This window comes from Schistocerca americana, chromosome 10 (genome assembly GCF_021461395.2).
Source record: "Schistocerca americana isolate TAMUIC-IGC-003095 chromosome 10, iqSchAmer2.1, whole genome shotgun sequence".
Lineage (NCBI taxonomy): Eukaryota > Metazoa > Arthropoda > Insecta > Orthoptera > Acrididae > Schistocerca > Schistocerca americana.
The window spans coordinates 100,185,089-100,210,511 of NC_060128.1; the positions used below are offsets into that span (position 1 = coordinate 100,185,089).

Below are 25,423 nucleotides of genomic sequence, written 5' to 3' on the forward strand. Positions count from 1 at the left end.
TTTTGTTTTGTCAGATGACAGTCGCCAGATAGTCAGTGTTTTGTTCTTAGTTCCACCTAGTTTCTCGAGTAAACATGGCTGGCGCAAGGCTTACATTCGATGAAAGGAAGTCAGTTTGGAAGTGGTATTTTAAGTACGAAAAGATTAATGAGGTTCAACGGTAATGGCGAAATGAGTATCAAACAGAGCCACCGACACGTTTAACGATTCGTACCATTCGAGACAAATTTGAAGCCGAAGGCTGTGTTAAAGATGTACACAAACAACGATCTGGACGACCTGTAACAGTAACAAGTCCAGCTAACTCCCATCGTGTGTTACAACAATTCACTCGCTCACCACAGAAGTCTGTGAGACAGTGTGCCCGTGAAACTGGAGTGAGTCGCTCAAGTGTTCGGCGAATTTTGCTACACGCAATGAACGAGGACGACCCCGATCGTAGAATGGAGTACTGCGAGTGGTTTACTAACATGGTGCTCAACGATGAAGAGTTTGCAGAGATGATTGTGTGGTCTGATGAGGCACAGTTCAAACTCAATGGTACAGTAAATCGCTACAATTTCATCTACTGGGCCGCCGAAAATCCGAACTTCGATGCAGACAAAGCCGTGAATTTGCAAGGAGTAAATGAGTGGTGTGGGTTGTCTTGCGGGGCTTCATTGGGTCATTCTTCTTTAACGGCACAGTTACCGGTGAGGTGTACCTTCAGAAGCTTCAGACATCCATTTTACCTGCCATCCGAGACTTGTATGGAGACTGAAGAGTTTACTTTCAACAAGATGGTGCCCCAGCCCACTACCAAAATTTTGTTAAGGCGTATGTCGATCAAAATCTACCAGGAAGATGGATAGGCCGTAGAGGTGCTGTGAAGTATCCACCACGTTTCCCAGGCCTAACTCCTCTGGAGTTTTACCTGTCGGGAACACTAGAGGACGTCGTCTATCGACAAAAGCCACGCACATTGGATGAACTTCGAGAATCCATCGTACATTCATGTGCAAATATCCAACTGAACACGTAGTCAGAAGTTCGTGCTGCAGTTGGGCGGCATCTTTTGTATGTGGATGTTAATGGTGACCATATCTTTAAGTTGGACTTTAAGCTACACTTTCACCAAAAATGAGACAACTCCGTCAATTAGTTGGCAAGTTATGGACTTTAAAACAGTGGATACATTTTTTTGGATCCCTCTGTATAGTGTAGAATGTCTAAAGTTTATGGTGAAGGTTGTATGAATCGTGCAAATGTTTGCAAGTGGGTAGAGCAGTTCAAAAACGGTCGCGACTCAGTGACTGACGAACACCGTTCTGGCCGACCAGTTGCAGTTTCAACTCACTCACTTGAAAGTCGAAATGATGACACTATTAGTGCCGACCACTATGTGACTGTGGAAATGATAGTTGGTAAGGTTCAAGTTATTTCTGGTACAGTTTATAACATTATCTGTAACAAGCAGAAGTACCGCAAAACATGTGCAAGATGGGTCCCAAAGGAGATGGCGCGGCTACACAAGAAAACAAGGTTGAGAGTGTGCACAGAGCTAAAGGAACGTTATGAAAGAGAAGGTGAGCACTTCCTCGACAAAATTTTGTGATGAAACGTGAGTTCACTGTTATGCGCCAGAAACAAAAAGACAAAGCATGCAGTGGAAGCACACCAACTCACCTGTCACGAAAAAATTCAAAACCCAAGCATCAGCAGGAAAAGCCATGTTGACAGGGTTTTTGCATGCTGACGGTCCAGTTTTTTTGTGATTATCTCGAAGAGCAGCCTACAATGAACAGCCAGTACTACTCGGATTTGCTTTTAAACAAGGTTAAGCCAATCATGAGAGAGAGACGTCGTGGATCTCAGAGGAGAGGTGTGATTCTCCAGCAAGACAACGCACATCCTCATATTGCTCAACTACCCTTAAAACCATCGACAAAATGGGCTGGGAAGTACTGCCTCATCCCCCTTACAATCCTGATGTAGCACCTAGTGATTTTCATTACTTTGGTGCACTGAAGGAGGCATTACGTGGAAACGGATTCCAGGACAACAAGGACGTGAAAATGCTTGGCGGGAAATTGGTTCATACATTAAGATAAAGAGTTCTTTGCAGCCGGAATAAAAAAGCTTGTAGCGAGTTGGAACAAGTGCATGAATGTTCAAGGAGATTAAGTTGAAAAGTAGAAAAAGTATTGTTTTGTAAAAATAAACGCTTTTTTCCCCAGACCAGTTTGTCTTTTTAATTACTGAATGATTCTCGTGAATCCTTTGCAGGCTGTCTGGATCGCTATCGGGAGGCATCACAGCCTATGCAATTCTGCAGCCAGTTATTTACGCGAATTACTTCTTCAAATCTACCAGGAACCTGTCGGACTCCTGATACGTAGAATCAGTGATGTAATCCGTTCCAAAGACGAAGAAACAAGCTGTTAAAGTAGGTGGTCATAATGTTTCGGCTCATCAGTGGGTGGTCACATGCCACTGTAATGTACTTGTAGCAAGCGAGTATAGGATGAATTGGGCGATGGGTACTCAAGCAGTGAATGTCAACAGCTTGGGGTTCTTTCAGATGGTTCAAATGGCTCTGAGCACTATGGGACTTAACATCTGAGGTCATCAGTCCCCCAGAACTTAGAACTACTTAAACCTAGCTAACCTAAGGACATCACACACATCCATGCCCGAGCGGTAGCGCGGTTCCACACTGAAGCGCCTAGAACCACTCGGCCACACTGGCCGGCGGGGTTCTTTCAAAGTAGCTTGTTCTAAAGCACACTGAATTTCTTGCAATACATTGTCTCGTTGTTGTTGTTGTCGCGGTCTTCCGTCCTGAGACTGGTTTGATGCAGCTCTCCATGCTACTCTATCCTGTGTAAGCTTCTTCATCTCCCAGTACTTACTGCAACCTACATCCTTCTGAATCTGCTTAGTTTATTCATCTCTTGGTCTCCATCTACGATTTTTACCCTCCACGCTGCCCTCCAATGCTACATTTGTGATCCCTTGATGCTCAGAACATGTCCTACCAAGCGGTACCTTCTTCTTGTCAAGTTGTGCCACAAACTCCTCTTCTCCTCAATTGTCTCGTTAATAGAAGCATAAAAAAATTTATACCTATCCTTAACAATTTGTAATGTGCGTTTTATTATAGGCTGTTTATTCCTACGGTTGGTGGCAACCGTTGAATGAACGCGTAGTCTGTAGTCAACGTATGGCAACTTGTGCTCCTTTTCCTCTGATAGCCGAGTGCCTGCCCCAATGATGGAACAACTGAAACTACCAACATCTTCGAATTAGTACGTTACCAATTAGCCATAACAAAGTTTTCGTTTCTGTAGTTCACTATCTGTTTCTGTAAGGACAGATTCAGATCTAGTACACTTCAGTTCAATCAGACATAAAAATCTTTCTCGCGCCGGCCCGGGTGGCCGAGCGGTTCTAGGCGGTACAGACTGAAACCGCGCGACCGCTACGGTCGCAGGTTCGAACCCTGCCTCGGGAATGGATGTTTTTGATGTCCTTAGGTTAGTTAGGTTTAAGTAGTTCTAAGTTCTAGGGGACTGATGACCTCAGGTGTTAAGTCCCATAGTGATCAGAGCCCCCCCCCCCCCCCCCCCATGAACCATGGACCTTGCCGTTGGTGGGGAGGCTTGCGTGCCTCAGCGATACAGATAGCCGTACCGTAGGTGCAACCACAGTGGAGGGGTATCTGTTGAGAGGCCAGACAAACATGTGGTTCCTGAAGAGGGGCAGCCGCCTTTTCAGTTCTTGCAGGGGCAACAGTCTGGATGATTGAATGATCTGGCCTTGTAACATTAACCAAAACGGCCTTGCTGTGCTGGTACTGTGAACGGCTGAAAGCGAGGGGAAACTATGCCGTAATTTTTCCCGAGGGCATGCAGCTTTACTGTGTGGTTCAATGATGATGGCGTCCTCTGGGTAAAATATTCCGGAGGTAAAATAGCCCCCCATTCGGATCTCTGGAAGGGGACTACTCAAGAGGAAGTAGTTATCAGGAGAATGAAATCTGGCGTTCTACGGATCGGAGCGTGGAATGTCAGATCCCTTAATCTGTAGGTTAGAGAATTTAAAAGGGGAAATGGATAGGTTAACGTTAAAAATAGTGGGAATTAGTGAACTTCGGTGGCAGGAGGAACAAGACTTTTGGTCAGGCGAATGAATACAGGGTTATAAATACAAAGTCAGATAGGGGTAGTGCAGGAGTAGGTTTAATAACGAATAAAAAAATAGGAATGCGGGTAAGCTACTACAAACGCATTATTGTGGCCAAGATAGATACGAAGCACACGCCTAATACAGCAGTACAAGTTTATATGCCAACTAGCTCTGCAGATAACGAAGAAATAGAAGAAATGTATGATGAAATAAAAGAAATTATTCAGATAGTGAAGGGAGACGAAAATTTAATAGTCTTGGGTGACTGGAATTCGGTAGTAGGAAAAGGGATAGAAGGAAACGTAGTAGGTGAATATGGATTGGGGGTAAGAAAGGAAAGAGGAAGCCGCCTGGTAGAATTTTGCACAGAGCACAACTTAATCATAGCTAACACTTGGTTCAAGAATCATAAAAGAAGATTGTATACATGGAAGAAGCCTGGAGATACTGACAGGTTTCGGATAGATTATATAATGGTAAGACAGAGATTTAGGAACCAGGTTTTAAATTGTAAGACATTTCCAGGGGCAGATGTGGACTCTGACCACAATCTATTGGTTATGAACTGTAGATTAAAACTGAAGAAACTGCAAACAGGTGGGTATTTAAGGAGATGGGACCTGGATAAACTGACTAAACCAGAGGTTGTACAGAGTTTCAGGGAGAGCATAAGGGAACAATTGACAGGAATGGGGGAAAGAAATACAGTAGAAGAAGAATGGGTAGCTTTGAGGGATGAAGTAGTGAGGCAGCAGAGGATCAAGTAGGTAAAATGATAAGGGCTAGTAGAAATCCTTGGGTAACAGAAGAAATATTGAATGTAATTGATGAAAGGATAAAATATAAAAATGCAGTAAATGAAGCAAGGAAAAAGGAATACAAACGTCTCAAAAATTAGATCGACAGGAAGTGCAAATTGGCTAAGCAGGCATGGCTAGAGGACAAATGTTGGATGTAGAGGCTTATCTCACTAGGGGTAAGATAGATACTGCCTACAGGAACATTGAAGAGACCTTTGTAGAGAGGAGAACCACTTACTTGAATATCAAGAGCTCAAATGGAAACCCAGTTCTAAGCATAGAAGGGAAAGCAGAAAGGTGGAAGTAGTATATAGAGGGTCTATACAAGGGCGATGTACTTGAGGACAATATTATGGAAATGAAAGACGATGTAGATGAAGATGAAATGGGAGATATGATACTGCGTGAAGAGTTTTACAGAACACTGAAACACCTGAGTCGAAACAAGGCCCCGGGAGTAGATAACATCCCATTAGAACTACTGACAGCCTTGGGAGAGTCAGTCCTGACAAAACTCTACCATCTGGTGAGCAAGATGTATGAGACAGGCGAAATACCTTCAGACTTCAAGAAGAATATAATAATTCCAATCCCAAAGAAAGCAGGTGTTGACAGATGTGAAAATTACCGAACTATCAGTTTAATAAGTCACAGTTGCAAAATACTAACGCGAATTCTTTACAGACGAATGGAAAAACTAGTAGAAGCGGACCTCGGGGAAGATCAGTTTGGATTCCGTAGAAATATTGGAACACGTGAGGCAATACTGAACCTACGACTTATCTTGGAAACTACATTAATGAAAGGCAAACCTACGTTTCTAGCAATTTTAGACTTAGAGGTAGCTATTGACAATGTTGACTGGAATACTCTCTTTCAGATTCTGAAGCTGGCAGGGGTAAAATACAGGGAGTGAAAGGCTATTTACAATTTGTACAGAAACCAAATGGCAGTTATAAGAGTCGAGGGGCATGAAAGGGAAGCAGTGGTTGGGAAGGGAGTAAGACAGGTTTGCAGCCACTCCCCGATGTTATTCAATCTGTATATTGAGCAAGCAGTAACGGAAACAAAAGAAAAATTCAGAGTAGGTATTAAAATCCATGGAGAAGAAATAAAAACCTTGAGGTTCGCCAATGACATTGTAATTCTGTCAGAGACAGCAAAGGACTTGGAAGAGCAGTTGAACGGAATGGATAGCATCTTGAAAGGAGGATATAAGATGAACATCAACAAAAGCAAAACGAGGATAATGGAATGTAGTCGAATTAAGTCGGGAGATGCTGAGGGTATTAGATTAGGAAATGAGACACTTAAAGTAGTAAAGGAGTTTTGCTATTTGGGGAGCAAAATAACTGATGATGGTCGAAGTAGAGAGGATATAAAATGTAGACTGGCAATGGCAAGGAAAGCGTTTCTGAAGAAGAGAAATTTGTTAATATCGAGTACAGACTGAAGTGCCAGGAAGTTGCTTCTGAATGTATTTGTATGGAGTGTAGCCATGTATGGAAGTGAAACATGGACGATAAATAGTCTAGACAAGAAGAGAATAGAAGCTTTCGAAATGTGGTGCTACAGAAGAATACTGAAGATTAGATGGGTAGATCACATAACTAATGAAGAGGTATTGAATAGGATTGGGGAGAAGAGAAGTTTGTGGCACGACTAAAAGAAGGGATCGGTTGGTAGGACATGTTCTGAGGCATCAATGGATCACCAATTTAGTACTGGCAGAGTGGAGCTTAAAAATCGTAGAGGGAGACCAAGAGATGAACACACCAAGCAGATTCAGAAGGATGTAGCTTGCAGTAGGTACTGGGAGATGAAGAAGCTTGCACAGGATAGAGTAGCATGGAGAGCTGCATCAAACCAGTTTCTGGACTGAAGACCACAACAACAACAACAGTGATCCGAGCCATCTTTCTCTCACTTCGAAAGACGGAGATGGCACAACAAACGGACTATATTCTGCATAAGAACAGTCCTGATGCAAATATTACGATGTACAACTCCCCAAGTCTTCTATTACCGCACACGATTTCATTCCCCCAGTGCATGGTCTGTTACTACAGTAACCCCTGGTTTATTCGCCTGGCCACACTACACAGCGAAGATAATGCAATGTACAATGCTTTGACGGCACTTTCAAAAGAGCGAGGCCGGTCCATCGATCCCGCAATGATGCGAACAACTGCAGATAATCGCGTGGAAGCTTATTTGTTTGTGTTCGACCACTGAACGTTAATAACGTTTCGCGTAATTTGTTTCCAATTGCTTTGTTTTAACACTTCACACAGGTAGGTGTCTCAAAATGCTCTAAAGCTGAAATCATCGACATTAAAAGCATTAAAATAAAACATTCAGAATCAGATTACGCCAAACGTTACACCTGCAGATAATTAATGAAATCGACAAACAGCAGACAAATAATTGAAAAAGCCATTTAAATTTTAAAAGGGATAAATTAATATACAGTGTGATCAAAAAGGACTTTACCACTTTGGAATGATGTAGAAACTGATTGAGATAGCTTACAGAACAATCTCAAATTTGACATTAAAGTGCCAAGTGTCATTTTGGTTCTATGTGACAACCTTTTGTCATGCAGCAAACGCCCCACCAGTAATCAACTCGTTCCCACACTCGTTGCAGCAAATCTGGCGTAACTTGTGAAACGGCAGAGTAGTTTTGATTTTTCAGGTCGGACAAATTGTTTTGTAGGGTAGGAACTTAACACTGTCTCTAATGAAACCCTAGAGAAAGAAATCGAATGATGTAAAGTCTGGGGAGCGAGATGACCATGCGATTTGCCTTGCACTGCCAATCCACCGAGATGGAAAGCGATAATCGAGCAAACCTCGAACTTTCGTGAGGAAATGGGGTGGTGCACCGTCTTTACGGTAGTAAACCATCCCATCTCGGCCACCTTCACCTAGCTGTGGAATTAAAAAAACTTTTCGAAGCCAAGACACACAGCAAGCAGGGAAAGTAGCCATTTTAACTGTGCACCACGCTAGCGTTCGTGGTGGCGGAATGGGGTACTGATGCACTACGTGAATCAAACTTGGAGTTCTTTCCTACAAATAGACACATCTACCGATTCTATGTGATATCTAAATAAATGTCTATGTCATACAATAGTTGTGCAAGTTTCGCAGGAGAGCTTCTGTAAAGTTTGGAAGGTAGGAGACGAGATACTGGCAGAACTAAAGCTGTGAGTACCGGGTGTGGGTCGTGCTTCGGTAGCTCAGTTGGTAGAGCACTTGCCCATGATAGGCAAAGGTTCCGAGTTCGAGTCTCGGTCGGGCACACAGTTTTAATCTGCCAGGAAGTTTCAATGAAGGAATCTGTTCGAAGTAAAGCGGTCTTTGATTTATGCGAGATTAATCAGAAGTCATAAATTTCACAGTTGCAGTAGACAATGTGGCAGAGACTTATCTGAGCAAACGAACATCGAACTTCTATTCAGTGCAGTAGTTTCCACATACTGTAATATAACAGTACAGATATTGCGAAATTTGTTCTATAAGTACCTAGAAAAAGCATTATTGCATTTAGATTGTGACAAAATATACATTATGCGGAAGAAATTGATATGAATATGTTTATTTGAAGACATGTTTGCGTCAACACATCAAGATTTTAAAAATGGGCTGATACTTTATATGCATATCATAGAAATACAGTATCAAATTGTTATATTTGCATTTCAGGTACAGGCGCATCCAGACATCATTTCTCTAATGAAGCACAAGGCACGCTTCTAAATTTTTATATCTTTACTGCGTTTTTGAAGCTTTCCATTTTGATATATCTATAAATTTTGTCACTGGCTATTAAAGCCATAGAAAAACGCATATTGGATATGAAGCAAAATCTGTGGAACAGTTATATCCTAAAGTTGTTTTAGACTGTTTTATCTACTTGATTTGACTAAATCTGAGTAAATTATTTTTCAGGAACTTGAATCCAAAGAAAAGAAAAAAGCCCTATCAGAATAATATCAGCGTTGATTACATTTTAGCTTGTCTGTGTATAAAGTGTGAGCAAATTGTTCTTCATACAGTTCGAGTTATCTGACAATATCTACCTTATTGCATTTTCGTTTAAGCCCTCCCTCCTTAAATACGTTACACAGTACAAGTATTACTAATGTAAGACTACAGAACAATACACAAGTTTTATTTCAGCTCTTTTCGGGATTTTGTTAGACAAATTTAACTTATTTCGTTTCGGATAGTTGGCAACACTAATCCGTTTCAGTATTTCAAGTATGTATAAAACCTTCTTTTATGATTCTCGAACCAAGTGTTAGCTATGATACCTGTCCTTAACAATGTGTAATGTGCGCGGGAATAAACAGCCTATAATAAAACGCACATTACACCTGTCCTTAACAATGTGTAATGTGCGTTTTATTAAAAGCTGTTTATTCCTACGGTTGGTGGCAACAGTTGAAAAAACGTGAAGTCTGCAGTGAACGTATGGCAACTTGTGCTCCTTTTCCTCTGATAGCCGAGTGCCTGCCCCAATGATGGAACAACTGAAATTACCAACATCTTCGAATGAGTACGTTACCAATTAGCCATAACAGAGTTCTCGTTTCTGTAGTTCACTATCTGTTTCTGTAAGGATAGATTCAGCTCTAGTACACGTCAGTTCAATCAGACATAAAAATCTTTCTCGTGCCGGCCGGGGTGGCCGAGCGGTTCTAGGCGCTACAGGTTCGAATCCTGCCTCGGGAATGGATGTTTTTGATGTCCTTAGGTTAGTTAGGTTTAAGTAGTTCTAGGAGACTGATGACCTCAGAATTTAAGTCCCATAGCGATCAGAGCCATCTTTCTCTCACTTCGAAAGAGACGGCCGCTGGTGGCCGAGCGGTTCTGGCGCTACAGTCTGGAACCGCGCGACCGCTACGGTCGCAGGTTCGAATCCTGCCTCGGGCATGGATGTGTGTGTTGTCCTTAGGTTAGTTAGGTTTAAGTAGTTCTAAGTTCTAGGGGACTTATGACCTCAGCAGTTGAGTCCCATAGTGCTCAGAGCCATTTGAACCATTTTTGAACTTCGAAAGACGGAGATGGCGCAACAAACGGACTATAGTCTATTCTCCATAAGAACAGTCCTGATGCAAATATTACGCTGTGTATCCTCCTAAGTCTGCTAGACGGAGACCAAGAGATGGACACGCTAAGCAGATTCAGAAGGATGTAGGTTGCAGTAGGTACTGGGAGATGAAGAAGCTTGCACAGGATAGAGTAGCATGGAGAGCTGCATCAAACCAGTCTCAGGACTGAAGACCACAACAACAACATCTTTCAGTCCTTTCTGATCTTTCTTCCTGTGAATTATATATGCTTTAAATGTCAGTATTACGACAAGTGGCTCAACACAAAATTACATAGCGTTATTTACACATATAAAAAGTTTAAATTTATTATGACCACTAGAAAGTCACCATTTGTCTTCCAAAACATTAACATTACCCCATATCCCTCGGTGTTGCTCCTTCCCCCTCCCCCTTCAAACATTCCTACGGGCGCGCTCGGTAAACAGTATTACAATGGTCTTATGTATTGACATTTGTCAAGGTACTAACTCCAGCAATTCCGTACAGTAATGACAAGGAAAAAAGACTCAGAACAGTGAAGCAGTAAAGAGTAAGAAGGCAGACAACAATGGCTTCTTCAGACAGTGCTTCAGCTACCTAATGTTACCAGCAGCCCGGAACAAGTACTGCCGTCACCTAACTTTTACCAATTCATGACAGTCAAAATACAGTTTACACACTGTAACTCTTATTCGTTTGTGAAAGTGATCTGTGAACGGTATTTATGAATCCAAAGATACATAAAATCTAAATTTCTCTTAATTTAGTAGCCTTTGCCTGGAGGTTTTGTTTGAAATGTTCCTACAGAGAGGCTTCAAAATTTCGCACGACATTAGCGATCTACGTCAGTGAAGGTCGTTGGTTGGTTCCCCCCTGTACCGTCAGTCGGTCACAGTCAGATTAATAATATCAAAACCAGGAAAGATTCCGAATCACGTTCCTGCAGACCTATAAGCTTTCTTCTAGTAGCCTGAAAAGCTTTTAGAAACTTTGGAAATGCTCTCACATGTTTATGGACTATTACTGTAAGTTGGTAGATCTTGTTGAGAAAGAAAGCTTTGAATAATTTGTAAGATGACAGAATAAATGAAGGTCAATTTCGCACCTTACATAAGAGCTTTATATATCGTAACGGGAAGGTGAATTTGACACCTAACTTAATTTGGCGTTGTTCTTGTTGTGGTCTTCAGTCCAGAGACCGGTTTGATGCAGCTCTCCATGCTACTCTACCCTGTGCAAGCTCCTTCATCTCCCAGTACCTACTGCAACCTACATCCATCTGAATCTGATTAGTGTATTCATCTCTTGGTCTCCCTCTACGATGTTTACCCTCCACGCTGCACTCCAATACTAAACTGGTGATCCCTTAATGCCTCAGAGCATGTCCTACCAACCGATCCCTTCTCCTAGTCAAGTTGTGCCACAAACTTCTCTTCTCCCCAATCCTATTCAGTACCTACTCATTAGTTATGTGATCTATCCCTCTAATCTTCAGCATTATTCTGTAGCACCACATTTCGAAAGCTTCTATTCTCTTCTTGTCTAAAGTACTTATCGTCCATGTTTCACTCCATGCTACACTCCACACAAATACTTTCAGAAACGACTTCCTGACACTTAAATCTATACTCGATGTTAACAAAATTTTCTTCTTCACAAACACTTTCCTTGTCATTGCCAGTCTACATTTTATATCCTCTCTACTTCGACCATCATCAGTTATTTTGCTTCCGAAATAGCAAAACTCCTTTACTACTTTAAGTGTCTCATTTCCTAATCTAATTCGCTCAGCATCACCCGACTTGATTCGACTACATTCCATTATCCTCGTTTTGCTTTTGTTGATGTTCATCTTATATCCTCCTTTCAAGACACTATCCATTCCATTCAACTGCCGTTCTAAGTCCTTTGCTGTCTCTGACATAATTACAATGTCTCAATTTGGCGGTAATGAGCAAATTTGCCTGTAAGTGTGTAATGCAAAAGGGATGACACTCAATCGACGGTATTAACACACCAGTCATGTGAAGTATGTCTACGAGCAGAAGGTGAGACAATCAGCGAGAAAAAAACGTTATGATTTGGAAGCAATTGTGAGGAGAGGAGAAGGCCACACCAGAGGGGGTACCACGGAAAGCACTTAGGGCGCGTCCCAAGGCGGGAGTCAACGACCGACCGACCAGGTGGCTCGAACCCTATCGGTCGAAAAAAGCCGTGACATGGAGAATGAAAGAACCCAGGTGGGGAGACAGTTCGGCTACGAGAAAGACAAGACGGAAATTTTCGAGCACTCTGACTAAGCATCAAGTGCAGAACGGGGCGCATAACGCTCTGCACGACGCAGAGGAGAAATTTGTGTGAACACTGCGTTCACAGTTGCTGACGTCCGGATAGGAATTAGCTCCAACAGCGGAGAAACAAACCACCCAGTTAGTTAATTGTTCTTGAGAGAACTGAGAGGGCATTACAACATGCACGCTGCTCCAGCCATGAGCGTGTATATTGGCATATTCCAAGACTAGGGATGAGTATATATTTTCTCGCATAACGAGAAACATAGGGAAAAATTCGGCAGAGGTCTAATAAGCTTTTATAGGAATTTCAGGGTAAGATAGATACTGCCTACAGGAAAATTAAAGAGACCTTTGGAGAAAAGGGAAGCATTTGCATGAATATCAAGAGCTCAGATGGAAACCCAGTTAGAAGCAAGGAGGGGAAAACAGAAAGGTGGAAGGAGTATAGAGAGGGTCTATACAAGAGCGAAATACTTGAGGACAATATAATGGAAATGGAAGAGGATGTAGATGAAGATGAAATGATAGGTTCGATACTGCGTGAAGAGTTTGACGGAGCACTGAAAGACCTGAGTCGAAACAAGGCCCCGGGAATAGACAAAATTCCATCAGAACTACTGACGGCCTTGGGAGAGCCAGTCCTGACAAAACTCTACCATCTGGTGAGCAAGATGTATGAGACAGGCGAAATTACCTCAGACTTCAAGAATAATATAATAATTCTAATCCCAAAGAAAGCAGGTGTTGACAGATGTGAAAATTACCGAACTATCAGTTTAATAACTCGCTGCTGCAAAATACTAACATGAATTCTTTACAGAGGAATGGACAAACTGGTAGAAGCCGACCTTTGTGAAGATCAGTTTGGATTCCGTAGAAATGTCGGAACACGAGAGGCAATACTGACCCCACGAGTTATCTTAGAAGAAAGATTAAGGAAAGGCAAATCTACGTTTCTAGCATTTGTAGACTTAGAGAAAGCTTTTGACAATGTTGACCGGAATACTCTCTTTCAAATTCAGAAGGGGGCAGGGGTAAAATACCGGGACCGAAAGGCTATTTACAATTTGTATAGAAAGCAGATGGCAGTTATAAGAGTCGAGGGGCATGAAATGGAAGCAGTGGTTGGGAAAGGAGTGAGACAGGGTTGTAGCCTCTCCACGATGCTATTCGATCTGTATATTGAGCAAACAGTAAAGGAAACAAAAGAAAAGTTCGGAGTAGGTATTAAAATGTTCTGAGGCATAAAGGGATCACCAATTTAGTACTGGAGGGCAGCGTGGAGGGTAAAAATCGTAGAGGGATACCAAGAGATACCAAGAATACACTAAGCAGATTCAGAAGGATGTAGGTTGCAGTAGGTACTGGGCGATGAAGAAGCTTGCACAGGATAGAGTAGCATGGAGAGCTGCATCAAACCAGTCTCTGGACTGAAGACCACAACAACAACAACAACAACAACAGGAATTTCAGAGGCAGAGAGCGGCCATGCATATGATAGCTCATCACAGCAAAAATAAATACCGCGTGCTGAGGTGTAAACTTGTTGGTTCACCAGCTTGTGTCCACTGTACACTCGAGGGACCTTGTGTAATGTTTTGCTCTACTTGTCACAAAACTAATCATTCTCCATAGACTTGATTGTCATCGCAAATAGAACCGAACTTTGAAACGGAAGCGGATAATTTATCGTAGCACTAACCAACATCATAAGGTAATTGTAAGGATAATTTTGTAAAGAAACCTATGGTTAAAATTTAATATTGTTGTCTTTAGGATTAGTTAAGTTTCAGAGGACAAGACGCGTCATTTTCACAACTGTCTTAACATTGTCTCATTGTAAACTGTGTAAAAGTGTGTATATCTCTTATAAGTTTGCAACATTAAACAAATGTCATTACAGCATACACAGTTGTGTCCTCAGTCACAGAATAAACAACCACCATCTCACATCTTACAAATTTTTTCGATATTATTAATACCAAAAATACGTATGCCCAGCTTTAGTAAAAAAATACAACAATAGAGTGTTATTTTTCAGTACAAAATATTTAAATAATGCAGGTTTGTGCAGAAAATATTTTACCTCCTTATAGACGAATGGCGTCTTTAAATATTGACCCCCACTTTTTATGTTTTCAAGCAGATGTGTTCTTATCATTAGTTATCGATTAAACATAATAGCGCTAATCCTACATAATTAAACTAATAACTACTAGTAAAAAATCTCAGTAAAATGAAGGAAGTGTTGTTTAAAATTAAGAACTAATTGTTTTGTGTTGTCGAAATTGCAGTCTCTAGATGAACATGCCTGTCACGATTCCAGTTCTATAGCGCAAGCTTCAGATTCCTTACGAGAGTTTTTGGCCCTACGTTCAGGTTTGCCAAAATAATCCGTTAGCTTGCGATTCACTGCAGCAACGTCCTTAAACGCTCACTCCAATCTCTACTAGACTATTATTTTAGAAAAAAAATCGACACTTCACGACGCATGATTCGGTCACTCTACTCAGTTACACACTTCAGTAATATCAACAATCGTACTCGGGAAACAAGTGTTCGCTGACAGCGCGTGGAAGAGTTGGGAGGACAACTGACTGTTTTTAACAATCGATTGGTCAGTCGATTGTTTTTTCGTGCAGTCGGTTTATCCACTCGGTTGCAGCCGTTATATGAATTTTACACTCAGTTTCCGGGTTTGAGTTATTTTATTTACTTTCTCTTTCGGACTTTTCGGTTATCATATCAATTTTTGGTTCCTTTTTAAAATTTAATAACAGAGGCTTCCCTTTAAGTTTACGTATATATAAATGAACCATCACCTTCTAACTCGTTTCTGGAATATCTCTGATCAAAGCTGTAATGATCGTTTTGGAACACCCTGTATTTTCCTTACTTCTTTATTGATATAATGAGAAGCCGCCAACAGTCGGTGATCTTATGCACCACGACGTTGCCCCGCTCACCAGGCAACTGAATAATTTAAATATCATTTGCCTTCTACTCATTGAGCTGTATTAAAACAGTCTTAATTTACGTCCATATTACTTACTACAAACGCGCACTATGTTTCAACATGAGCGTCTGTATAACGCGCTTTCACAAATTCCTGTAACTCTTATGTCTAGTTTATATCTACCGGTCGGTAGGTGACGCGCACCCGCTGGCGTTGACAGCACAACAAGGCGTCTACAGAATGACCCAGATGTCCGGCGATTTTGAAGTTTTTGTCTGGGGTTAGCAATTTAAGTGTTGGTAGGCATACCTGGCATATTTAGCTTTCACGATTATTGTAAGTGGTACATTAATATACAAGATACTAGAAGATATCAAATAGACTATATAATGGTAAGACAGAGATTTAGGAACCAGGTTTTAAATTGTAAGACATTTCCAGGGGCAGATGTGGACATTGACCACAATCTATTTGTTATGAACTGTAGATTAAAACTGAAGAAACAGCAAAACGGTGGGAATTTAAGGAAATGGGACCTGGATAAACTGAAAGAACCAGAGGTTGTACAGGGTTTCAGGGAGAGCATAAGTGAACAATTGACAAGAATGGGAGAAAGAAATACAGTAGAAGAAGAATGGGTAGCTCTGAGGGATGAAGTAGTGAAGGCAGCAGAGGATCAAGTAGGTAAAAAGAGGAGGGCTAATAGAAACCCTTGGGTAACAGAAGAAATATTGAATTTAATTGATGAAAGGAGAAAATTTAAAAATGCAGTAAATGAAGCAGGCAAAAAGGAATACAAACGTCTCAAAAATTAGATCGACAGGAAGTGCAAAATGGCTAAGCAGGGATGGCTAGGGGACAAATGTAAGGATGTAGAGGCTTATCTCACTAGGGGTAAGACAGATACAGCCTACAGGAAAACTAAAGAGACCTCCGGAGAAAGGAGATCCACTTGCATGAATATCAAGAGCTTTGATGGAAACCAAGTTCTAAGCAAAGAAGGGAAAGCAGAAAGGTGGAAGGAGTATATAGAGGGTCTATACAAGGGCGATGTACTTGAAGACAATATTATGGAAATGGAAGAGGATGTAGTTGAAGATGAAATGGGAGATATGATACTGGGTGAAGAGTTTGACTGAGCACTGAAAGACCTGAGTCGAAAAAAGGCCCCGGGAGTAGACAATATTCCATTAGTACTACTGATGGCCTTGGGAGAGCCAGTCCATGGAGATGAAATAAAAACTTTGAGGTTCGCCGATGACATTGCAATTCTGTCAGAGACAGCAAAGGATTTGGTAGAGAAGTTGAACGGAATGACAGTGTCTTCAAATGAGGGTATAAGATGAACATCAACACAATCAAAACGAGGATAATGGAATGTAGTCGAATTAAGTCGGATGATGCTAAGGGAATTAGATTAGGAAATGAGACACTTAAAGTAGTAAAGGAGATTTGCTATTTGGGGAGCAAAATAACTGATGATGGTCGAAGTAGAGAGGATATAAAATGTAGACTGGCAGTGGCAAGGAAAGCGTTTCTGAAGAAGAAAAATTTGTTAACATCGAGTATAGATTTAAGTGTCAGGAAGTCGTTTCTGAAAGTATTTGTATGGAGTGTAGCCATGTATGGAAGTGAAACGTGGATGATAAATAGTTTGGACAAGAAGAGAACTGAAGCTTTCGAAATGTGGTGTTACAGAAGAATGCTGAAGATTAGATGGGTAGATCACATAACTAATGAGGAGGTATTCAGTAGAATTGGGGAGAAGAGGAGTTTGTGGCACAACTTGACGAGAAGAAGGGACCGGTTGGTAGGACATGTCCTGAGGCATGAAGGGACCACAAATTTAGCATTGGAGGGCAGCGTGGAGGGTAAAAATCGTAGAGGGAGACCAAGAGATGAATACACTAAGTAGATCCAGAAGGATGTAGGTTGCAGTAAGTACGGGGAGATGAAGAAGCTTGCACAGGATAGAGTAGCATGGAGAGCTGCATCAAACCAGTCTCAGGACTGAAGACAGCAACAACAACAACATTAATATACATCCAGTGTATATTAATAAATAATAAGACACCCATTTTAAGTTAAATGGTATTTATTGGTTTAGATAGTAAGCAGTATGTTGCTCTTATTCTTTTCTTAAAATGTGTTTGAAAGATATTGCAACCCATATTGCTATATAATTATAAAAAAAATGATTGAATCTGTTGAAGTAATATCTTCGCCCATTTCTGAAGTCATTTTATCCAGTATAAAATGGTACTCCATTAAGGGGGGGGGGGGGAGCTATAGCCCACATAGCAGATCCCGAAGGCGTCTGCACGACTTCGGATGCCACCAGGCGTAGTGCAACTTAGCTTTAGCGTGTGTAAGCGCCGGTAATGGTAAGGCGCATCCGTACTTTGCAGCCACTTACGGATCACGCTGCCGGAACTTAAATCGTAAGGCAAAGGGTTAGCCGTGTTCCACACGCGTCTTTCACAACGGAGCAGGCTGCAGCTTCAGCCATTTTCATACTGCGCATCGTGCGACAATCGGAGGACAGCAGTGCTATGACTGTAAACGAATTTTGAAATATAAACTACATAGCTAAAGCGTGACTGAGTCAAACGTTGACGGCTGTTAATAAATTTGAATAACTTAAAATTTCATTTAACATAACTTCGTACACTACTGGCCATTAAAATTGCTACACCAAGAAGAAATACAGATGATAAACGGGTATTCATTGGACAAATATATTATACTAGAACTGAGCTGTGATTACATTTTCAAACAGTTTGGGCCCATCGATCCTGAGAAATCAGTGCCCAGAACAACCACCTCTGGCCGTAATGACGGACTTGAAACGCCTGAGCATTGAGTCAGAGCTTGGATGGCGTGTACTGGTAGCTTCAACACGATACCACAGTTCATCAAGAGTAGTGACTGGCGTATTGTGACGAGCCAGTTGCTCGGCCACCATTGACCAGACGTTTTCAGTTGGTGAGAGATCTGGAGAATGTGCTGGCCAGGGCAGCAGTCGAACATTTTCTGTATCCAGAAAGGCCCGTACAGGACCTGCAACATGCGGTCGTGCATTATCCTTCTGATAACAATATCTCAAGACTCAAGAGTTCGTGTATGCACACCGGAGAATCAAAGGCGTACAACTTTCAAAGTTTTTTGACCAGTTTCACCGTATGTACTCCCCTTAATGTGTAGCGACCTTCCCGATACTAAAACGGTGTCCCTGTCTGTGTTTCAGCTTCCCATTCCAAGACCCAGACCTCAACCAGCGTCAGACGGGGCCGCCTCTGCTCCAGCGCCGTCCGCACCACCTGCTCCAGATGCAACAGGTAAGCCGTACACGTTGTGAGCGTGCGGTTGATCTGCTATTCTGTTATTCTGCGCAACGGATTAATCTGAGACGTACCCTTTACCCTGTGACTCCTGCAAGATGCAATTTCCACCCCCACACTACTACAGAAGTCAGACAGACACTCCTAACGTTCTAAATGCTTGAAAAACTTTCAGCAATAAATATCTTCTGGAGTCGTCCGCTGTGAGGAAACGACACAAAAATTCACAAAATTTCTTACGTAACTAGTCGTATATTTGGGTACTAGATTAGTGCTAGTTAGTGTACGAAAAACGAAAAATATTAAACTAACGAAAATTATTATTTATTTTGCAAAAATTCTGAGAAATCACAATGGCACTTTTAGTTATGAACTGAACAAGTTATATCGTGGCTCTTTTCGGGATGCGAAGTTACCTCTCAAGGATAGGATTCGCTAATGAAATTTCTATACAAAGTTTAAGATGATTGTTGACTTGGCAGAATGGCTGAGAGGTGCGCCTACTCAACTTGAATAATTATCCTTTAGAATGTTGCTAGGTACGGTCGAGGCTGTCGCGTGTGAAATACAGTGAAGTGTATTGTTGTGGAGGAAATATGGGGCTCGCAATAGCTGTAGCGCACAATACCGTATGCTGCGATGACTGCTGTCTGCGCCGCTCGCTGCTGACAAATAAGATAACTCTAGTTCTATCTGGATTGACCTTCGCCAATCAAACTCTCCCTATGCCTTGAAGAAGTCAAGGATCCCTATTCGCCCCTAGTCTATTGGCGTGGTGCACCGGTCAGATAATCAGTCCACCGCGATGCCGCTCAAAAATTCACTCGCAGGAGTTTAACTATAACTCTGTCCATTCACACCGCATGATAAGTGTGTCGGCCAACACAGTGAACAACACTTAATCGCAAGGATTCAATATATAGTCACATTCCGATTCGCTCTCGACAGAGGTGCTCTCCCAGTGAAGTACTGAGGAGACACTTGTCCCTTGCTCCAAGAGCGACAACAGAACGGCGCCTCTCCATGCCAGACGTGAAGGGGTATATCTTTCGGTCTCTTCCATTACTCCTTCAGCTCAAGACGTCAGAAATATCGTCTGCCAGTCAGCATTGCTCTTCTGAAACGGGAGAATGACGTTTCGTTTATGGCGACCAATCCGGAAATCTGTAGTATCAGCGTTGGGCGTTTGCTGTCTCCCTGTGAAAATCTCTGAAGCTGCGTGCTATGTGTAAAGAATCCGTAGGCTGGCCGCTCCCACACATTGTCTCGGAATTTGCTTTTAAGCCGAACACAGGGTGAACGCTGTCTGCTCCACGGGCGGCCACCGGCCGATATAGATGGGTTGGGACTGGCCTCCTGGCGTGCGGTTGCCTCTCTCGGACTAAAAGCTCCTGTGACCGTCGTGTGTCTGGAACGTATGTGTGTACGCCAGCCTCGAATATTTCAGCCACGGTGCGCACTTGCGATTTATTAGTTATTTGCATATCGTTTTCATGAATTCATACAACATTGACTTTATCTTATCGAGTTTGGGTTCGAATGAAGCGTCTTGATGTGCAGAATATGATTGTGTGGGCGGAATATGTAAGCAATGAAGGTCAGGAGACCACGACATCTTACAACGTTTTATCCTCAAGAATTACGACGTTTTTGGAAAATTAGCATCTCCCCTATAAAAACCACCATTGATTCCGGCAAGCAGAGATCCTGCGAAACTCAGCACGCTCTATGCCTCCATGAGGTCCAGAGCGCAGTGAACACCGGCGCTGCCGCGCGGGATTGGCCGAATGGTGTTAGGCGCTGCAGTCATGGACTGTGCGGCTGGTCCCGGCGGAGATTCGAGTCCTCCCTCGGGCATGGGTGTGTGTGTTTAGGACAATTTAGGTCAAGTAGTGTGTAAGCTTAGGGCCTGATGACCTTGGCAGTTGGGTCCCATAAGATTTAACACACACAACAACGTCGATGAGGTCCATGTCGTGTCCCCTGACTTCAAATGGTTCAAATGGCTCTGAGCGCTATGCGACTTAACTTCTGAGGTTATCAGCCGCCTAGAACTTAGAACTACATAAACCTAACTAACCTAAGGACATCACACACATCCATGCCCGAAGCAGGATTCGAACCTACGACCGTAGCGGGCACTCGGCTCCAGACTGTAGCGCTTAGAACCGCACGGCGACTCCGGCCGGCCTTGACTTCAGTAAGGCGTTTGACACCGTCCCGCAATGCCGTGTAATGGAAAAAATACGAACTTACGGAGTATCGGAGAAAAATTGCGATTGCATTCAAGACTTTCTTGCAGATAGAACTCAACGCGTCGCTCTTAACGGAATTAAATCGACAGATATAAAGGTAATATCTGGACTACCACAGGAAAGTGTGATAGGACCGTTGGTGTTTACAATACACAGGGTGGTCCATTGATAGTAACCGGGCCAAATATCTCACGAAATAAGCATCAAACGAAAAAACTACAAAGAACTAAACTCGTCTAGCTTGAACGGGGAATCCAGATGATGCTATGGTTGGCCCGCTAGGTGGCGCTGCCATAGGTCAAACGGATATCAACTGCGTGTTTTTAAATAGGAACCCCATTTTTATTACATATTCGTGTAGTACGTAAAGAAATATGAATGTTTTAGTTGGATCACTTTGTGACAGATGGCACCGTGAAACGTCCCCTTAGAAAAATTATAAATGACTGTGCTTAAACTGAGACACAATATTTTTAGTGCAACGTAACCTGACTTTCAAAAATCCCTACAAAAGAATGGAGGTGACTAACACTAACCTACACCTTTCATTAATCACTTACCTCATAAAAATCTTCGTTACTCAAACTACTGCAATACAGCGAGCACCACTACTGCCAGCTAAATAAAAGATTCAAACTACGGAAGACACTAACTACTGACAGGCATAGTAAGCAAATGAAAGATTTTGACAGAGAACAAACCATATATTTAGCTTAATAGTGTTCAAAAGCCATAATATATTATCAGTTCACGACATTCAGTCTCACAAATTTACTGTCTCTGACGGACACACGTCCAGATCATCCGCTCTCAAAACTCCGCAATCTCACTCCCCACATCCACCACTGCTGGCGGCTCACCTCCAACTGCGCAACGCTACGCGCTGTTAACAGCCAACTGCCCAAAACTACAGTAGCTAATATTCCAACAATGCCAACCAGCCACAGACTGCACACAGCACAGTCAGTGATTTTCATACAGAGCGCTACGTGGCGTTACCAACATAAAAACCTAAACAGCCTACTTACAACTGTAATAGTCACAAACATATGGCTCACAATTTTAGACGAAAAGTTGGTTACAGGTACGTTTTTAAATTAAAATACAGAACGTAGGTACGTTTAAACATTTTATTTCGATTCTTCCAATGTGATACATGTACCTATGTGAACTTATCATTTCTGAGAACGCATGCTGCTGCAGCGTGATTACCTGTAAATACCACATTAATGCAATAAATGCTGCCGGACGGGGTGACCGAACGGTTCTAGGCGCTACAGTCTGGAACCCCGCGACCACTACGGTCGCAGGTTCGAATCGTGCCTCGGGCATGAATGTGTGTGATGTCTTTAGGTCATTTAGGTTTAAGTAGTTCTACGTTCTAGTGGACTGATGTCCTCAGAAGTTAAGTCGCATAGTGCTCAGAGCCATTTGAACCAATAAATGCTCAAAATGATGTCCGTCAACCTCAATGAATTTGGCAGTACGTGTAACGACATTCCTCTCAACAGCGAGTAGTTCGCCTTCCTTAATGTTCGCACATACATTGACAATGCCTTGACGCATGTTGTCAGGCGTTGTCGGTGGATCACGATAGCAAATATCCTTCAACTTTCCCCACAGAAAGAAATCCGGGGGCGTCAGATCCGGTGAACGTGCGGGCCATGGTATGGTGCTTCGACGACCAATCCACCTCTCATGAAATATGCTATTCAGTACCGCTTCAACCGCACGCGAGCTATGTGCCGGACATCCATCATATTGGAAGTACATCGCCATTCTGTCATGCAGCAAAACATCTTGTAGTAACATCGGTACAACATTACGTAGGAATTCAGCACACATTGCACCATATAGATTGCCATCGATAAAATGGGGGACAATATTCCTTCCTGCCATAATGCCGCACCATACATTAACCCCCTAAGGTCGCTGATATTACAGTCGTCGCAGCCATCGTGGATTTTCCGTTTCCCAGTAGTGCATATTATGCCGGGTTACGTTACTGCTGTTGGTGAATGACGCTTCGTCGCTAAATAGAACGCGTGCAAAAAATCTGTCATCGTCCCGTAATTTCTCTTGTGCCCAGTGGCAGAACTGTACACCACAATCAAAGTCGTCGCCATGCAATTCCTGGTGCATAGAAGTATGGTACGGGTGCAATCGGTGTTGATGTAGCATTCTCAACACCGACGTTTTTGAGATTCGCGATTCTCGCGCAGTTTGTCTGTTACTGTTGTGTGGATGAGCCGCGACAGCAGCTACAACACCTACTTGGACATCATCATTACTTGCAGGTCGTGGTTGACGATCGCATGTAGCTAAACACTTGCTGTTTCCTTAAATAACGTAACTATCCGGCGAACGGTCCGGACACTTGTATGATGTCGTCCAGGATATCGAGCAGCATACATAGCACATTCCCGTTGGGTGTTTTGATTACAATATCCATACGTCAACACGATATCGATCTTTTGCGCATCTAAAACATTCATATTTCTGTACGTACTACACGAATACGTTATAAAAATGGGGTTCCTATTTTAAAAAACGCAGTTGATGTCTGTTTGACTAATGGCAGCGCCATCTAGCGGGCCAACCATAGCGCCATCTGGTTTTCCCCTTCAAGCTATATGAGTTGCGTTCTTTGTAGTATTTTCGTTTGATGCTTATTTCGTGATATATATATATATATATATATATATATATATATATATATATATATATATATGGAATATGGGGCTAATAATGTGCAGCATCGTGTACCTTACGCACAGAGAAGTTGTTTTCGTTGTTTGACAATTTTTGGCGGTAAGCTTTCGAAAATATGAAATAATTATTTCAAATATGCACTAACGATGAAATTTACTAAGTAAGAGAGAGATTATTGGCTATGAGTAGACTTGGTCGTGTTGTGATGTCCAGTATGATACGTGGCACAATATGGAATGTCTGGTATGCCATAAAACCAATCCTGACTGTTCAGGTGCTGACAACGAAGATTGGATTTGTGACTTGTGCAGACAGATGAATATTAAACGAATCACATCTGACCGCTACGGTCGCAGGTTCGAACCCTGCCTCGGGCATGGATGTGTGTGATGTCCTTAGGTTAGTTAGGTTTAATTAGTTCTAAGTTCTAGGCGACTGATGACCTTAGAAGTTAAGTCGCATAGTGCTCAGAGCCATTTGAACCATTTGAATCATATCTGGTACATAAATAGATGACTGTTTCAGATCTTTGTTTTGGATGTAAGATAATTAAGTGATTTGCTATCGCATCAAATTATTGTTTCTGTTACTGATAATTAATTGTTTCACGAGTATTAATTAAGAGTAATCTCAAAAGTTAGTTTTCCGTACGCAAAATACTTTTCCCAAATTTGCATGATTGCGTGCATTTTTATAACTCTTTTCCATGTTTCACGATTATACCATATTAGCATCCAACTACAAATATTTATAAACGTTTTCTCGATGGTAAGACTTCTTATATTCTGCTAAGAGAAATACAGACACTTCTTCGCGAATAGTTGTAGTTCACGGTAATATGTGTATGGGACTTAACAATGAGTTCAATTTCGAGATACAACTGCAAAAATAAATGGTGAATCGTAATGCCCGAAATTCATCTACATATACAGTTGGCAATTGTGGGCTGAAGCTGGTTAAGACTGTATCACTGATTGTGTCAAAAATAAACAAAAAATTCATAATAAGTCAATGACCAATCTCCAAAATGTCCTTTTTCTCCAGAGCTAGCTGACGTGTTGGAGGAATAACTGCTCGCCCTCACATTAGATGATTGTAATTTATGATGATGATGGAATATAAAGAAATAAGGCTTGTGCTACAGCTGGGACTTGAACTCAGGCCCCCTTGTTTACTAGGCAGGAATACCAATCACTACACCACCATACCACCGTGGGTGACATTGCTGCACAAGCTACCCATTTCCGATGCCCTCCCCAGCACAAACTTCAATTATTTTCTCCTTCTTAGGCATCAGTTGTAGTAGGGAGGGCAATCGACGTGAGTAGTCCATGCAGTAGTGTTAAGTCTAGTGCTATGGTGGTGTAATGGTCGGCGTTCCTGCTTAGTGAACAAGTGGACCCAGGTTCAAGTCCTGGCTATGGGAAATATTCCATTTCTTCAGATTCCATCATTATCATAGACAAAGACAAATGTCTTGATGACAATTTAATTATAAGGTTGTAATTCATTGATCGTGATAGTTTGGCGCTAATGTTTTACTTGCTGTGTCTGTCTGCGAGCAGAGTACTACTGGACGAAGACAAGGCTGGCCCACACGGAGCCTTCGGTGATGGTCAGCAACGGCTTCTACGCCGGGCGAGTGGTCGCTGGCAGGGACACCCTGCCCGCCATCTTGGAGACCAAGAAGCAGGTGGACCCTCGCTCTGGAGTCCTGCTGGAACACTTCGTCGCGGCGCACTTCTTCTACAAGAACCAGGCCGGCTCCAGCGAGGACTTCGAGGTATCGCGCCT

At 42.3% G+C, this 25,423-nt stretch overlaps 1 protein-coding gene across 1 annotated transcript in view; it reads left to right on the forward strand.

Moving 5' to 3' along the window:
• LOC124552716 overlaps window positions 1–25,423 on the forward strand; it is a 71,190-nt gene that overhangs the window by 13,925 nt on the left and 31,842 nt on the right. The window contains exons 2-3 of the mRNA XM_047127057.1: window positions 18,569–18,659; window positions 25,195–25,412. Of these exons, the coding sequence (XP_046983013.1) occupies window positions 18,569–18,659; window positions 25,195–25,412 (309 nt within the window). The remainder of the gene's footprint in view (window positions 1–18,568; window positions 18,660–25,194; window positions 25,413–25,423) is intronic.